Source organism: Aquarana catesbeiana, linkage group LG13, assembly GCF_042186555.1.
Source record: "Aquarana catesbeiana isolate 2022-GZ linkage group LG13, ASM4218655v1, whole genome shotgun sequence".
In the NCBI taxonomy this organism is placed as follows: Eukaryota; Metazoa; Chordata; class Amphibia; order Anura; family Ranidae; genus Aquarana; species Aquarana catesbeiana.
In genome coordinates, this window is record NC_133336.1 from 78180505 (window position 1) to 78197881 (window position 17377).

General features: G+C 42.6%; 1 protein-coding gene across 1 annotated transcript in view; it reads left to right on the plus strand.

Moving 5' to 3' along the window:
* The window catches only part of UBR1 (ubiquitin protein ligase E3 component n-recognin 1), a gene marked incomplete in the record, with an annotated part of 288714 nt that overhangs the window by 38214 nt on the left and 233123 nt on the right, over positions 1-17377 (plus strand). Inside the window, 7 exon segments of the mRNA XM_073609777.1 lie at positions 1110-1240; positions 2469-2610; positions 9055-9117; positions 9991-10114; positions 12653-12766; positions 13028-13116; positions 15953-16051. Of these exon segments, the coding sequence (XP_073465878.1) occupies positions 1110-1240; positions 2469-2610; positions 9055-9117; positions 9991-10114; positions 12653-12766; positions 13028-13116; positions 15953-16051 (762 nt within the window).

Here is a 17377-nt window from a genome sequence, read left to right on the forward strand (position 1 = left end):
ATTGGGATATCATTGCAGTCTCAGTGAATTCAAGATGATTATTTTCCAATGGAGAGTATATCTCTATTGATGGTGTGGGTAGAGTTGAAGAAAGCTATGTATAACAATCAAATAATTTCAATGATCAGTATCTATCAAGAATCACATTGTAACGCTGCTCAAGAACTTAATATTCATCCCGATGTATTAGAGCAATCAATCTGGGTTACACTGCGATATATAACAGCCCACTTAGGAATCCACCATTTTATCTACATTGGATACCAGAACTCATTCACGATCGTTATCCATAATTTGATGATTTTATGTTTAGAATTTTTATTACCCTGATTAACCACCGGGATTGTTTTTATTACTGTATGTTTTAAGCCATCTCCAATTTTGGAAGATTGGTTCATTCACATGGATGTTATTCCATATATTTTTTTTAAAAAACATTTTCAATAAACTTTTTTTTCTATACTACACAGCTTGGGTCATATTTGTGCCTAATTTACAGTCTGTACTTCACAGCTGTCCCCCTTTTTGTCAATTGATTTCTTGTTTTGGCATCGACCACACCTAATTTGGTGAGTCAGTGAATAGTTAACCCCCTCATCTTCTTGGTTTCCACCTACCCACCATATTATATTTTCATACTGTAGGCAACATAAGACCTGTGTTCCCTGAGAAATGCTATCACTCATTCTTCTTTTAAACCAATCAGGCCTTTTTATATGTGTACTATGAAGGAAACATGTGTTATTTTTGGTATCTTCCATTGGCTTTATGGTATCGTGTATAGAGCGCATTTTAGCCAGCTTGCTTGTAGGAGGCTTTAATTCAAACATTGTGTAACTTGGTTAAATGAAAGTATAGATTTATTGCTGCTTCTTTGTTTGCCAGCACCTACAGGCAGCATCTTGCATTTGGAAGTCTGCACCAAAACGTATTCAAGTGTGGAGTTGTTAATTTTGTGCCTAAATTGCTTTGATGAGATCTAAAATGATTGGAAATGCTTTTAGCTCAGGTTTAGTGTGTCTGTGCTCATATCAATAAACCAGTGGTTGGATGAGTTTGGCAGTATTACATAGATTACACAATATAATGTGTTTTTTGTTACTTTTCAGGATTCTGGATTTCGATTACCAGAAGAGATCTTGACCCAGACTAGAAAAGTGTTCCCTGTCATCGTCAAGTACATTGTGGACATGCTTATCTGGGAGGAGGAAAAATGTCTGCCTGGGTATTTAAATACAGGGTATGACTGTGCTACATTACATACCACATTGCAGGAAACTATGGTCTAAACACCACAGGGCCTTGCTGTAAAAACTGAACTGAGTAACTTAGGTGTTTAACTACGTCCATGCTCTGTTGTTCTGGGACGACGTCATATGATGTCACCCCAGTCTCACCGCGTTTGCTTGCCCGTGACAATCGAGGGCGCTCTGTGTCACTGGGAAATGGTGTGACCCCCGATCTCAGTAAACAACCGATAACGTGGCTCTTTACCTATGTTATCAGCTGTATCCAATCACAGGTAAACCAGGAATGCCAAATATCAGCTGTCCTCGCCTCACACTGACGGTGTGAGGCGAGGACAGCCGATAAGTGGCATTTCCACGCAGGGGAGACCTGTACAGGTAATCTGGGCACTTATTAGTGCCCTGATTATCAGTGCAGCCCCAATAGTGCCCAGCAGTAATGCAAGTCAGTGCATATCAGTGAAGGAGAAAAATTCCTTTTTTACAACATTTTATGACCAAAACTAAGAAACTTGTACTGCTGTAACAATGTAGCCTTTGTTAATTGGAGCCTCATTCAGTTAAACCACTTTAAAGCGGAACTACACTGCATCACAATCCAAAAGCAGTATTTTATTTTTAGTATTCAAAAGCCAACTCACTCTTGCATCTGTGTCCATGCTTTATTTTGCTGATAAATCACTTTGAAAAACAATCCCCTAGCATTTCTGGCTGTGGCCATCTTGAGTAAGGGCAGATGATTCATGTAGCAACCACTGCCTGGAATCAGTCTTCCCTTAGCTCAAGCATACAGGTGGAGGTATGGGCCTCTTCCCCTCCTAAAGACTCCTGAGATGTATGACATCCATTTGACTAGGCATGGAAACTGACTAAAGAAATGTAAATAAAAATGAAAATGTTTAAAACGTATGTATGTATGTATGTATGTGTGTGTGTGTGTGTGTGTGTGTATGTATGTGTGTGTATATGTATATGTATATATATATATATATATATATATATATATATATATATATATATATATATATATATAGTATATATATAAAATAAGGATTCAAAATGGTCAATGTTGATTGAGAGAACGAAGTTCCACTTTATAGACCACCTACCGCAGATTTACTGAGGCAGAGTGGCCACTTCCGAAGTGGTTATGTTTCTAAAACTGGCTTAGGGCTGCAAGCCTACATTTTAGGTGCTCTGACCAACCACATTTTCTTTTAGCCAGAAAAAGTCAAAACAGCATTGCTGTGTGCTCTACAGTGATGATCACCACTCCAATGATCACTTCATCTACAGTCTACAGAGATCTCTATCTTGTGATGTGAAAGAATCACAGACAATAACAAGTGCAGCAGAGAGGGAGGTCAGTATGCATGTATACTCTTTTATTCTACAATAAGACATGTCTTTCAAACAGTCCAAGCTCCTATGCTGCCTCCAACGAATACCAGAGAACCAGACCACTACTATAATATATAAACAAATGTGAAGGTTTATTTGCTTGAATAAAGTTTTTATTGAAAAATGTGGCACAGTGAGAAAACAAGACTCTTGCGCATAATACAGCAGCAGTAGTGGTGGTACATTAAAGTAGTTGTAAACCCTTACGTATAACCAGTGAAGGGACTATCCTCAGATGATGGAATAAGATTAAACACATCCCCCTACATAAATTGGACCTGTCTATCTGCAGTCTTCTCTTCTGTACATCAGTTTAGAATGCTGAATTTATAAGCTTGTCTGAGAGTTCAGAAAAAAAGGCAGTGGTAGAGCTGAAAGTGGAATTCCGCCGGGAAAAAAATTTAAAGTCAGCAGCTACAAATACTGCAGCTGCTGACTTTTAATATATGGACACTTACCTGCCCAGTGTGCCCACGATGTCCTCACCCGAAGTTGATCTGTCCCTTGGCTCCTGGGTGGAGGCGCTGGCATCTTCGGTAAAGGAATCGGGAAGTGAAGCCTTGCGGCTTCACAGCCTGGTTCCCTACTGCGCATGCGCGATGTCACTGTTCCCTGCTGTCTTCTGGGACCTGTGCATCTCCCAGAAGACAGCTGTGGGGGGGGGACAGAGGAGGTTCCGAACATGGCGGCGTAGATGGCCGTGGATACTGTGGCAATTTATGACCGGAAGTGGGAGCAAAATACCTGGTTTATACAAGTATCTGCCCCCCCCCCCCCCCCCCCCCCAAAAGGCAAAAGGTGCCAAATGTGACACCGGAGCGGGGGAGGAATCTGAAAAGTGGAAGTTCCATGTTTGGGTGGAACTCTGCTTGAAGTTACACTCGGCAGAGCTCAGTGAGGCGAGGTCTGAGAGCTGATTGAGGAAGAGACAATTCACACAGCTCACATGAACAGATCTAAGGCCTTTAATCTGTTGAGGTGAGGTCCCTTCCCTATTGGCGTTTTCCACTTGGTGTCAGGAAAATTGTACACACTATAGAAGGATATGCTTTGTTCATATTTCATGTCTGAAGTTTTCAACCACTTTAAGTACCTGAGATCAACGTAATAATCGGCATGAATTTAGGTCAGAGGGAAAAAAAAAAAAATAGAACAAACTCTAAGAAGTCCAACAATTGCAAGCTCAAGCAGCCACTTGGGCAGCTTTGGGTAATTGAGTCCAGTTCAGGGTGTGGGAAAAAAAATTAATCCAAGAGTCGACGTGGCTTGACAGTCTAGGGGGACTACTTTCGTTATAGAAGGACAGTGAGGATACTTGTAATTTAGGGTTGAAAATATTTTTATTAGCAGCTTAACAAACAATACAAGGAGCAACGTCTCAAGTTACAGTTTAGTGACAATCACGAAGTAACAAGTGTCCTGAGTCAGCCTAATGGCTATCGCCCACAGCTTGACTCCTTTCGACAAACATTGTATTAATAGCATTGACGACTGTCACTTGGGACTAAGAGTAGTGCCAGTTGGAAGAGCTCTGTTGTCCATAAAAAAAGTTGTATACAGAAAAAAAAAAAAATAATTTTTTTAGGAAATAAGATATATATAAAAACACAAAAAGAGAAAATTTTAAAGTATAGAGAGGGGAGGGGGGGGGGGGAGCGACCAAGGGAGAGTGAGATTGGAAGAAAGAGGAAACAGAGGAAGGGAAAAGAGAAGATAGGGTAGAGTACAAGAGCTGCTGTGGGACAATCGTGTGTGTATATAATATATATATTTAAAAAAAAAAAATGGTTGCTAGAGGACAGCGGGTGGGGGGGGGGGGGGGGGGGGCAGGGGGACCCGTAAGTACATGCCCCGCTCACCTCACCATCGGATTATATTTTTAGGGTGGTTATATCGAGGTCGGTAACATATTGGCTAAAGTATCAGAGGCGGAGAAGCGGAGCCAGATGGACCACAACACCTTATATTTGTCAAGGGTGTCGTTGTCTAGGGCCAACATCTCCTCCATTCTCATGGTATCGTTCATAATCGAGACCCATCTTGATGGGGAGGTGTGGTGGTTGTCTTCCAGAATGATGGAATGAGCTGTCTTGCCGAGGACATGAGAAAAACGGAGGAGGATCCATTTCTGAGATGTTATTGACCCAGGAAGCATTGAAAGGAGGGCAATCTTAGGGGAAGGTGTCAGGGTTTCATCATAGATTTTGTTATAACATTCAAATACCTGATTCCAGAAGGGGTGGATCCTCTCACATTCCCCCTTAGACATGTAGATAAGTCCCTGTGGAAGAAGTACATCGCCAACAGGAGGCTGGAGTAGATGGCAACATTTTGTGTAACGTTGCGGGGTCCCTGTACCATCTTGATAGAATTTTGTAGTTCTTTTCCTGAGAGTAACAGGATATAGTGGATTTGTGAGTAAAATGGAACGAGGTTTGCCAATCTGGTCGGGAGATGTCCTCTCCCAGGTCTGCAGACCACATCCTGGTATAAGGTGGTAAGTCATCGTGTATAAGAGCTTGTAGAAGACAATATATAGTTGAGAGAAGGTGTCTGGGTGTTTCGGAAAGGGAGCACAACCGCTCAAATTCAGTATGGGAGCGATGAATTTGGGATGGAGAATGTAGGTGCTCTTGTGAAGGTATACAGGTGGATGGTGGTGAGCCAGCCGTAGAAACCTGCTGGTGTAACCGGTGTCCCTTGATACGGGTGTATAAAGGAGTACGCATGAGGCCAAGCAGGGCGTTTAAATGGCCCCATTGTTGCCGCTCCAATGCCTTGGGGGAAAGCGGGGATATTGAACAAAGAAGAAAGCGGGGAAGGGTCAGAGGACAGAATGGAGCACAAATCTCTGTTGTACCATAGTCTGAGAGAGGCAAGTATAAGCGGTGAGATAGAGGACAGATGAGCAAAATCGGTTTTATATCTCCAGAGAAGTGCCCAGAGGTCTACGGGTATTAAGTCCTGTTCTATGGTGACAGAAGCCTTCAGGAAGGGACGGGGGAACCATTCCAGGATGCGTGCAACATGAGTGGCTTTGTAATAGGTCTCGTAATCAGGGAGGCCTGCCACACCCTGTAGCTTTGGAAGGGTACGTAATTTATATTTCACCCTAGGCAACCCCCGATTCCACATAAATCTGATAGTTAGAGAACGTAGGGATGTAAAGAAGGATTTAGGGACCAAGATGGGCATCATCTGGAAAAGATATAGAAGCTTAGGTAGGGTATTAATCCGCCCAAACCACGGCAAGGAGGAACCACCCCACTCTTCCAGGTTCTTCCATATGCGGGAGAGTAGGGGGACATAATTCAGGGAGAATAGGTTAGAGAGATTAGATGGAGTGGGAACCCCCAAGTAGGATATTCCATTTGTCTGCCATTAAAAGGAAAAGTTTGATCGTAGTGAGGACATCGTGAAAGTTGGGAGGGAAATATTAAGGGCTTCAGTCTTTGATTATGTTGAGATTAAAATTACTAAAGGAGCCAAACCGATGAAATTCATTGAAAAAGGATGGGAGTGAGGTATTGGGGGTGTTGTATATAAACTAAGAGGTCATCAGCATAAAGGGACAGTTTATGGTGGGAATAGGGTGTTTTAATGCCTTGGATGGAGGTATTCTGCCGGATGGCGCATGCTAGATGTTCTATAACGATGACAAATAGTAGAGGAGAGAGAGGGCAGCCCTGCCGAGTACCATTGGAAATATCAAATGGCTCTGAAACTGAGCAATTCACTAAAACCGAGGCAGACGGTTGGGAGCATAGGGACATCACCTTAGAAATAAAATTTGTTCCTAAGCCTAATTGTTCTAGTGAAAGTCGGAGAAATCTCCAGTTGACCCTATCGAACTCCTTTTCGGCGTCGAAGGATAGAAGACAGGCTTTTAGGTCTTTGCGTTGGATAAAGGAAATGGATGAATTGTTTTGGTGGGGTTGTCCCTCGCCTCACGGCCTGGGACTAATCCCACTTGGTCATTATGGATCACTCCTGGGAGGAGGGGGGATAAGGATACTTGTTATTTAAATGTATAGTTGGCCACCTTTTCCAGGAACTCTTGGGGGATAGAAGAGAAAAAGATAGGAATTTGGGGTAAATGGAAACTTGGGGGGGCGTCAACCTGATGCGCTTTCAAAAAGTAGTTCTGGGTAAGTAAGTAGTTCTGAGCATTCTATCCATGGAATCCTCAAGTTCCTAAACTTAGTGAAATTTTCATTGATCATGGCTAATATTTCTTCCACTTCCATTTACATAATATAGTTTAGTTCTGTAACCCATTCCCATATAGTAGGTTTCATAGGGGACTTCCAATGTCTGAGAACCAAGGCTCTGCCTGCCTTAAGCAAGAGTGTGAATATTCCCTTTTTGATGTGCTTGATTGATCCTGGGATCATGGAAAGAAAAGCAACTTCCAGTATCTCCGGCCATGCCTTACCTGTGATGAGGAGGCTTAGCTGAAATCTGGTCATTTCATCTTAGAATAAAACCATCGTAGATGGAGGTGTGTAACACCTGGCTATAAACATCTCCAACATTGGTCAGGTATAGTTTGATCTTGTGCAGCTTAGGCAGGCAGCAATACAATCTAGTCAAAAGCTTATAATTCCTTTCCTGAGCCTGTAAGGCTAGAGTTAGTTTGAATGTGAGAAGAAATGCTTTATCCCAATCCTCTGGAGAAGGAGTGAGACCCAGTTCTTGCTCCTCCTAATCTCGGGTGTAAAAAGGGACAATATGGCAAAGCATTGGATAGGAAAATGCCATAAAGTTTGTAGACGCGTGTGGGAATTCTGACTCTGAGGCACAGCTCTTCAAAAGGGGTCCGGTCTCTATGGAGCCGTACTTTGTCGAACCCATCATAGAAATGTCGGAGTTGAAAGTAGTGAAACCACCTACCTTGACATGAGTGGGATAGGGATATAATATTTCATAGGGGTTTCAATCCGGTTTGATCAATCGCCTACCCAGTGGAAACCCTGGGTTACCCAGTACAGGCGTCAAGGGAAAATATTGACGTTGAGGCCAGGTTTACATTTATGCGCATTGGATGTGGATTTCCCCACATCCAATTCGCACGACAGGAGAGTGTGGCTGGCTCTCAATGAAGCCGGTTCACACACCTCCGGGGCGGCCATGGTCCGCATTTAAAAAGGGTCCCGTGCGTTTTTGGTTCCGATTCAGGTGCTGTCAGCCGCAGCATATGTGAACCCAGCCTTTGTGTATTTCTGGTGACCTGCTATTTACTGTTACACTTATGTTGTAGCTCCCATAGCCTTCTTGCCAGTCTTATACTTGCATGTTCCTGATCCAGCAAATTTTTCAAAGATCAGGATGTACACTGGCTTGTCAAAATTTCCTGGTCAGCTGCACATGCCTTCTGAACTCCTAATCATTCGTATGGAAAGCTCCACTGTATGAGCTGGTGTGAAATTTTCACATTTTTAAAAATGTGTAGTTGGAGAGTTTGGAGGCTGCTATTTGCTGAAAACACACGTTGCCTGGATATCACACTGTTCCAATGGCTTTAGTATTTTGAGGCACTGACCTGTCACAAATATAATTTCTGACTTTATAATGCACGCTTATTCTAGGTCAGTGACTTCTAGTTAAAGCCAGAGACAGCCAGGCAACTTGTACCCTCAGTAGGACCGCAATAGCCGTGCCTATTTCTCTCACTCAGAGTTTCTGATCCTTCAGTAGTTTTTTACATGTTTGTTGCTTTGTTCTCTAAAAATGTCTGCTTCAAAATGCTCAATTACCATAGGTATTTAATTGGATTGACATACAAAAACAGAGAATGACACAGGACATTGGCTACTGCTGCTCTCAATCAAATTCTGTAACAAGGGTGCTGCAGGGAGGCAAAGGGGCGGGACCCAGCTATAGGCCAGCAGTAATGGAGCACATTTCACAGAGGACACACGATGCATCACACCAATAGAGAAAACCCGTTGAGACCTGAGACATGCTACTATTCTGCCTTTCCAGTTTGTGTCCATTTCTTGAACACTCTATTAGGAAGCATATGATATATACTCTGTAGATATATGGTATCATCCTTGCTCCTATGTGGGTGTTAACTTTTTGGGGTTTTGGAGATGTTCCCCACGGGGGAACATCTCAGTATAAGTATAATACTATACTGTATTTGACAGGATCTGAGGCCCGCGAAACGCTTTGGATAAAAGATATACAAAACTATCTTAAATCCAGGATTATATCGCCCTGGACAAGCTGTTTGTTAACTTTTTTTATGAATTAAACGCCTTTCTTTTAAGAATTGTAGAATGTTCTAAATTTTATGTATAAATGATTTTATATAAAGTGTTGGCTCAGTGGTTATTAACCCAAGGAAGTACATGAAAAGTCCCAAACCTTACTCAGATTTCTATAATTATTTCCTGTTCAGGGTCGCACAACTTTGAAAGAAGGAAATTTAGAAGAATGCAAAGAAACTGCAGATAAACTTAAGGTAAAAAAAAAACACTTTTTTTTTTTTAAAAGCACTGTCAGTGTTTTACGTAGACAGGTTAGCTTAATTTAACTTTAGAAAGTTTGGGCAGATGTGATTGCACGTGTTTCTTATACTTCTGGGAATTCCATCTCTGCCATGTTCACACTTGAATACCCACATTTGTCCCTTCTGCACCCTATACAGTGCTAAGCAAGGGAGTCTCAATCTGCCTGTTGCATTCCTTAAATGGAAAATTTTAAGTTGGGCAGCTGTAAGAGCAAAGCATAGGTATAGTTTATGGAAACCCTAGCAATGAACTTCTCTTGTTTTATATTTTTGGGGTTTTTTTTCGGTCTATTTTTATCTACCCTTGAGAGTGTTTTGTTATATCTGTTTAATAAGTGCAAACATTTACCTGCTGATCCTGCAAGAAATCCAGTGAGCACATAACTTCCTGTTTTCTCTACTTATGTTAATTTCTTATCAGTTACTTTGTTCCCATAAATTATTGCGGGCTAGAGAGAACACTTCTCCCTTATGCTATGGAGATGGGAACATCTCCATAGCATAGGGAGATGTAGTTTGTTTTGTAGTCCTACTAGACTTCCTGTCCTAAGGTGACAGCACTGCTTCTCCATAGACAGTGTAGTTAATGAGGGTTGTCCTCCCAGAACAGGAAAGGCGTTATTGGTCGGATCACCAGGAGAAAACAGAAAAGTCTGCAAAAAAAACAAACCAAATTCAACCACCACGTTTAAGGGCTAATAAGCTGCAATATATTATATTTTTACTTCGGTTTAAATACTCTTTAGCTCTAGTTGGTTAAATGTGGGGCACATCAGTGGTTGACAGATTGATATTACATTTCCTTATGTCATTATTTTCTCCTAGAAACACTCAGAAAATGTGTCTCAGCGACCTCTGCATGTTGAAGTGCTGCATTCTTTGGTCATGGCACATCAGAGCTTTGCATGCAGTCTTGGGGCATGGTTGAACAAACTCTTGGCACACTCAAGCAAGTATTATTGTATTGTCTTTTTAATGTAGGTTCTCCTAGCTTTTGATTTGGTAGCTCTGTGCCTAGCCTTATTTTTATTTTTTTGCCCTACATTGGTTAGAAAGAGGCAGATTTATAGGTTTCACTAGGAACAAAGTGAGACATCTGCCAGTCCTCAATAGCAAAACCCTGGAGAAATGCATAACTACTGAATAAATAATTGTATGGCAGCTTTTTTACCTGGCAAAGAACTTGCATTTCAATCTTTTCAGTCCTGAGATTTGCACAGCCCATCACAGTCGGGTGGATGCCACCACTTTTCTCTGTTTTAATAAAAAACACACTTAAAGGAGAAGTATAGCCAAAGCTCGTTTGGCTGTACTTCTCCTATGCAATTTGTTTTGCACTCCTGTGACCCGTTTTTAGCAGAGAGCGGACTAAAGTCCGCTCTCTGCTGACATCACAGAAGTCAGTCTAGGCACCGCGTCATTGCAACAATGGAACCCGGGATCCACCAGGTGCCTGGACCGACACCCGGCTCAGCCTCTCAGTGAGTCACTGAGCGCCTGAGCCAGGCGCCCTCTCCGCAGCCCAGCACTCCAGTGAGCAAGGAGGGGGCAGAGCAGAGAGCTGTGACTAACAGCCAGCAGCTCTCTGCTCGGGGAGCTGTCAGAACCAAGCGATCAACAAAGGCGCCGAGGGACAGATGCAGCGTTGGACTGATGCTGCATCCACCTAGGTAAGTATGAATCTCATAAAAAGCCCAAACCTTTTCTTCTTTTAACTGCTTGCCGGTGAGCCGCCACATTTACACTGCGGCAGGTTGGCTCGGCTGCGCAAATCACCGTAGGTGTACGTTGGGCTCGTACACAGCGATTTTTGGGCACGCGCTCCCATTGGCCAGCGGGAGCCAATGAGCACCCATGATCGTTTCCCACAGAGACAGAATGGGGATCTGCCTGTGTAAACAAGGCAAATCTCCGTTCTGAAAGGGGAGATCACCCAGATCCTGTCTTTCTGCTATGCAGGAAGACAGATCTGTGTGTTGTCCCAGTGAGCCCTTCCCGCATACAGTTAGAACACACAGTGAGAGAACAGTGAACCCTTTGATCACCCTTGATGTTAACCCGTTCCCTGCCAGTGTCATTAGTACAATAACAGTGCATATTTTTAGCACTGATTACTGTAGTAATGTCACTGGTTCCCAAAAAAGTGTCAAAAATGTCCGATCTGTACGCCGCAATGTCGCAGTCCCGCTAAAAATCACTGATCGCCACCATTACTAGTAAAAAAGAAATGATAAAAATGCCATAAATCTATCCACTATTTTGTAGACGTGGTAACTTTTGCGCAAACCAGTCACTATACGCTTATTGGGATTTTTTTTTTCCAAAAATATGTAGCAGAAAACAAATTGGCCTAAATTGATGAATAATTTTTTTTTTTTTAATATTTTTTTTTTTTTAGGAGAAATGTTTTATAGCAGAAAGTTAAAACCCATTTTATTTTTTCAAAATTGACGTTTTTTTTTTTTTTGTTGTTGTTTATAACGTAAAAAATAACCGCAGAGATGATCAAATACCACCAAAAGAAAGCTCTATTTAAGGAGGGAAAAAAAGGACATCAATTTTGTTTGGGTACAGCGTCGCAAGACCGCGCAATTGTCAGTTAAAGCGACACGGTGCTGTATTGCAAAAAAATGGCCTGGTCATTAAGGGGGTAAATCCTTCCAGGACTGAAGTGATTAAACCACCCTTGTTCTAGTCTTGCTGATTGGCACAGGAAAAGAGCAGTGGTAGTGAGATTAGGTCCCGCTCTTCTTAGTCTGCTCTCTTCTTCTGCAAAGAGATTTTCCAGCATTGCCACATGTACATGGTCTTATGCCCTGTACACACGGTCGGATTTTCTGACGGAAAAAGTGCGATCGGATTGTGTTGTCGGAAATTCCGATCCTGTGTGGGCTCCATCGGACTTTTTCCGTCAGAATTTCAGACACACAAAGTTTGAGAGCAGGCTATAAAATTTTCCGACAACAATATCCGATCGGTTAAATTCCGATCGTGTGTACACAGATCGGACACACAAAGTGCCACGCATGCTCAGTATAAATAAAGAGACGAAAGCTCTTGGCTACTGCCCCGTTTATAGTCCCGACGTACGCGTTTTACGTCACCGCGTTCAGAACGATCAGATTTTCCAACAACTTTGTGCGACCGTGTGTATGCAAGACAAGTTTGAGCCAACATCTGTTGGAAAAAATCCATGGATTTTGTCGTCGGAATGTCTGATCAATGTGCGATCGTGTGTACAGGGCATTACTGTTACCGGTGATGCTTCAATTAGTTACTTTGTTTGCATCACACAATGATAAATGTCTACACAATGTGCGATATTCACAAGCAAGTGTTTACAGAAACTGCATAGTGTATTGATCCCAGCGTAGTTCCTTTTGATCATTTTTGAATATAATGGCTGTGAATTATTACATCATTTTATAAGATTCTGAATAATTCTTAACTCGTATCTGCAATGTTTTCATTTTTTTTTCTTTCACAGGTGACTTCAGACAGATCTTTTGTCACGTGTGTCTGGAACCAATCAGAACTACCAGAGCAAGGGAATTGTGCTATGTCAGCTTATTAATTATGTGTGATGCAAAACTTCATAAAGGTGCGTTTTATTGTTAAAATGTAATTCCAGCCTCAACCAACTATTCCGACCAATAAGAAATTCTGTTTTGGCTGGTGCATCAATTTAAATTAAGAGTTTCTTATTTTTAATATTCTGTGAAAGAAAAAAGAAGGAAAAAAATCAAAGCATAGGCCAATGTATTTGTAGCTGCTGACTTATTTTTTTTTTTTGGTTTGGGGGCTGGAGCAGTCTTATGTGTTGCCGCATTTACATGGACACTGAACAGAAATGTTTTTGTAGGTTTCAAGAAAGCGCTGCATGATCTGATCTTCAGCAGCTTCTTTATGGAGATGGAGTATAAGAAGCTGTTTGCCATTGAGTTTGTGAAGGTAACTAATTCCCTTCTCTCGTGTGTACTTCATGTGTTAAACTGACCCTGTCGCCAACTTAGAAAATTGCAGCTATAACTTCTTGGCAGTTACAAAAAGTCCTTTTAAAGGAGAAGTCCAGGCAAAACACAACTAATGCTAAACCTGCTCTGTGCCACATTCTAAACCAAATCTATCTTACCCTGTAAAGAAAAAAATCACTATACTTGCTTATTCTGCAACCGACCTGGTCTGGTCCCAGCATCAGCTGTCAGCCGTGGATTCGCTGTGTAGGCGGGTGCAGGAGAGGCATCCGACAACGGAAGCCCCATAGTAAGTCTATGGGTGACGTCACTTTCTATTCATTTCACAGCCGTTGTTGGTCCTCTCCTGCACAGAGCATCCACCGCTGGAGACCGGCCCAGATTGTGTGCTGAATAGGTAAGTACAGCGAGTTTTGCTTTACAGGGCTAGATAGGTTAGGCTTAGAATGTGGCACAGAGCAGGTTTAGCGTTAGTTAGGTTTTGCCTGGACTTCTCCTAAAAGCTATGTGTTTTGTACTTTAAATGTTTTCAATAAAAATACATACCATGTTTGCCAATGATAACTGTTCATTTCTGAGCGCCTTCAAAGTCGTTCCTGCACTACTTTGTTCCGACTTATATGCGACTTGAGGTCCATAGACCTCAATGTAAAGCCTCAAAAGTTGGCTGACAGTTGCGCCTGCATGATTCAGATGCGATTTGGGTGCGACTTGTGAATGCCGGCAATGAAAAAAAAAAGGAACGACATCCCCCCCCAATGCTGGGTTGGTGACTGCACAAGGGGGATATTTAAGAGATGCCTCATGGCGGAGCAGGCAGGCGGCTCAGAGCCAGTGGTTTTTATTTGTTTGGGTTTTTTTTCTTTTTTTTTTTGGTCAGCTGTAGGCGGCATGATTAACGATGAATCAGGAGCAGGCAGGCGGCTCAGAGCCAGTGGTTTTTATTTGTTTGGGGTTTTTTTCATTTTTTTTTGGTCAGCTGTAGGCGGCATGATTAACGATGAAAGGACTTGTCAAGCTCGTGTTGTCTGTACTCCAAGTTTTTTTTTTTTTTTTATACCCCATACCCATTGACATGGGGTGGGGAAGGGGGGGGGGGCTGGGCGGGATATGGGGTCCCCCTAGTTACAGGAGGCTTCCAGATTCCGATAAACTCCCAGACCCGGCCAGGGTTGTGGGGAGGAGGCCCTTGTCCCCATCCACAAGGGGACCAGAGCCTGGTATGGTTCAGGAGGGGGGTGCGCTCGCTAGTGTGTAACCCCCCCCCATTTCCTGGCCTGCCGGTCTACATGCTCGGATAAGGGTCTGGTATGGATTTTGAGGGGGACCCCACACCTTTTTTGTTTTAGCTTTGGCATATGTCATACCTGACCCGAAGGGCCTCGTATGCATTGGATTGGGACCCTACCGCATTTATTTTTCATTGCCGGCATTCTGCTGTCAGTGGGGAAACCTGCTGACAGCTGATAACTCATCGGTTGTTAAGGACACAACGGCTGACTTCCTGGCTTGCTCCTTAACAACCGACCCATTTGAATTGTTCTGAAAATGTAGAATTTGTTAGAAAAATAGAGACCAAACAAAATGAATGACTGGGCACAAACAAAACAATCACGTTGGTTAAAGCCAAAGTCGTAACAAAGTCGCAATGTAAATCCTATGATTTCTAAGTGTGAATCAACTCAAAGCGGTTGGTGGAATGGCGTCTGGCAGCAGAATTCATAATGAACTGAAGGGGGAGTAGCCTATGTAAAGGTAATCCATTGAGGAAGGAGTTTCAGTAGGCAAGATGAGAGATAACCAGGGAGTTAATTAGTTTTGTAGTGTCTTTAGTTAAGAAGAGGCGTATTTTGGGGATGTTGAGGCGGAAAGGTTGGGACAGTGATTGGATGTGAAGCTGAAAGGAGAGTTCAGAGTCCAGGATCACACCTAGCACCCTGGCCTGTGGGTATGGGTTGAAGGGGCACATTGGGGAGTAAATATTATGAGCTTGGTTTTGGTTAGATTGAGTTTGAGGAACTGGTGTGACATCTAGACTGATATGTGTGTTCGTGAATTACTGATGTGTGAGCAGACTGATGCAGACTGAAAGAGTGAGCTGAGGAGAAGATATTTGGGTGTTGTCAGAATAGAAATGGAAATGAAAGCCATGGGAGGCTATCGGCTAACCAAGAGAGGAAGTGTAGATCGAGCATAGTAGAAGTCAAAGAACAGAACCTTTGGGGGACCCTGACAGAAAAACAAAGTAGGGAAGAGGAGGTGCAATTGTAGGTGACACTGAAAGTGCAATGGGATAGGTAGGATGAGAACAAACGAGCAGTAGTGTCAGGACAAAGTTAAGGTTAAAGACTACTGCACTCTGTGGGAGCAAAGGTCTCTCTATAGCAGTCTGACACACCCCCTGCCTTGTCACAACCACAGTGCTGCAATTTAGCAATGCTTATTCTCCCTAAAGCCTAGTACGCAGGGGCCGAATGTCGGGTGGCATCGGCCCGGTTCAAAAGAAGCTGGCCGACGTTTGGTCTGTGTGTACTGCAGTCAGTCCGTCAGAACCCGGCTGTTCGGGGCATGACTGAAAAAGTTCTGCCGTTTCAGACTACTGTGTATGGAGCAAACGCTCAATTCTAAAACCAATAACTTTTTATGTTTTGTTTACCTTTTTCCAAAAAAGCATTTGAATTAAAGTGACTGGATTTATGTTACATTTAGCATTTGGTTTTCAGTTTGTGTAATTTGTGCAGTGTGATATCTGGAAATCTCACCAGTTACAAAGACAATCTAAGAACAGTTTTCTTTTTTTTGTTTCTTGACAGTATTACAAACAGGTTCAAAAAGAGTACATGGATGATGATCGTGACCGAAACATTGCAGTTACTGCTATTTCAGTTCAGGTCTTCACTGTCCCCACCCTGGTAAGCAAAACCAAGACCCAGTTTTCTATTTTTATTCCTAGCTATTAGAGACAAAGCAATATTGTTTTATAATAATACATCCTTATCCTTATTGCAACATGTGTTTATGATCTCATGAATGTCATGTTGTATATTGTCTGCTTTTCTAGGCCATTTCTATGGTATGTTATTCAGTAACAGATGTCTCTGAGCAGTTTCACGTCCACATCTCCTGTATAAATAAACACCAGCATCCAATGTGAATCTTTCTGAGTTTCTTATATAACGTTCAGCAAAATTATTAATATAGAGGCTGATTGATGAAAATTGAAGAACAGAAGTGTATATTGCATTCAGGGTCGTCTTTAATATTGATTGGACCCTGGACAATTGATTGGACCTCCATGCAGTTTCGCTCTCCACCTGCTATGAGACATACAATAAATAGCAGCAAGACTCAAAATCCGCTCACTGAATCGTGTCAGGCTGCGATTGGTTGCCAGAGGTTACAGCGTATCATTACTGCTCACTGACTGGTTGGCTAGAGGTAACAGCACACATTAAGGCTCACTGGTTAGTTGCTAGAGGTTACAGCACATGATTTCTGCTTGTTGATTGGTTGCTAGAGATTACTGCACATCATTACTGCTTGCTGCCCGCACACCATGGACTGGGGAGGTGAGGAGACCCATTAATAGACAGAAAACTCCTAGGGATCCTAGAACTCCTGGGATCAGTAGCAGTGCTGGGGGGAGGGGAGGATGTGATTAATGGCAATGCTGATCTTTTTTACCGACTACCAATATAAAGAAGAGTTTCAACACTGGCCGCCAATGTAATAGGGGTTTACACTGACCACTAATGTAATAGAAGCATTCACAGCAACCACCAATGTAAGAAGGTATTTACACTGACCACCAATGTAAGGGAGGCCTTCACACTGGCCACTAGTGTGAATGAAAGGATTATATACCAAGCCCCAATGTAATAAGAAGATTTACACTGACTATCAATGTAACTGAGACATTTAGCCTGCGCTTACATTTTTGTGTGTATGGAACGCATGCAAAATCGTTTTCCTGAAACCACAAACATGCTGCCCTTTAGCAGATTCACAGCAGTGCCGTTAATTGTTAATGACACCCTCACACATCTGCTGACGTGTGCCTTGGCGCCGTGTAATTTTGAAAAAGGCTTTGGGACTTTCTTCCGCATTTGTTTTTTGAATCAAATCATCTTTTTATTCATTTTATATACCAACAACAGGAAAGAAACAAACCCCACACATAACAACCCCAGCCCGTATTAGGAGGGGGGGGGGTGGTAAGGCACCCCTGGCCCCCATGT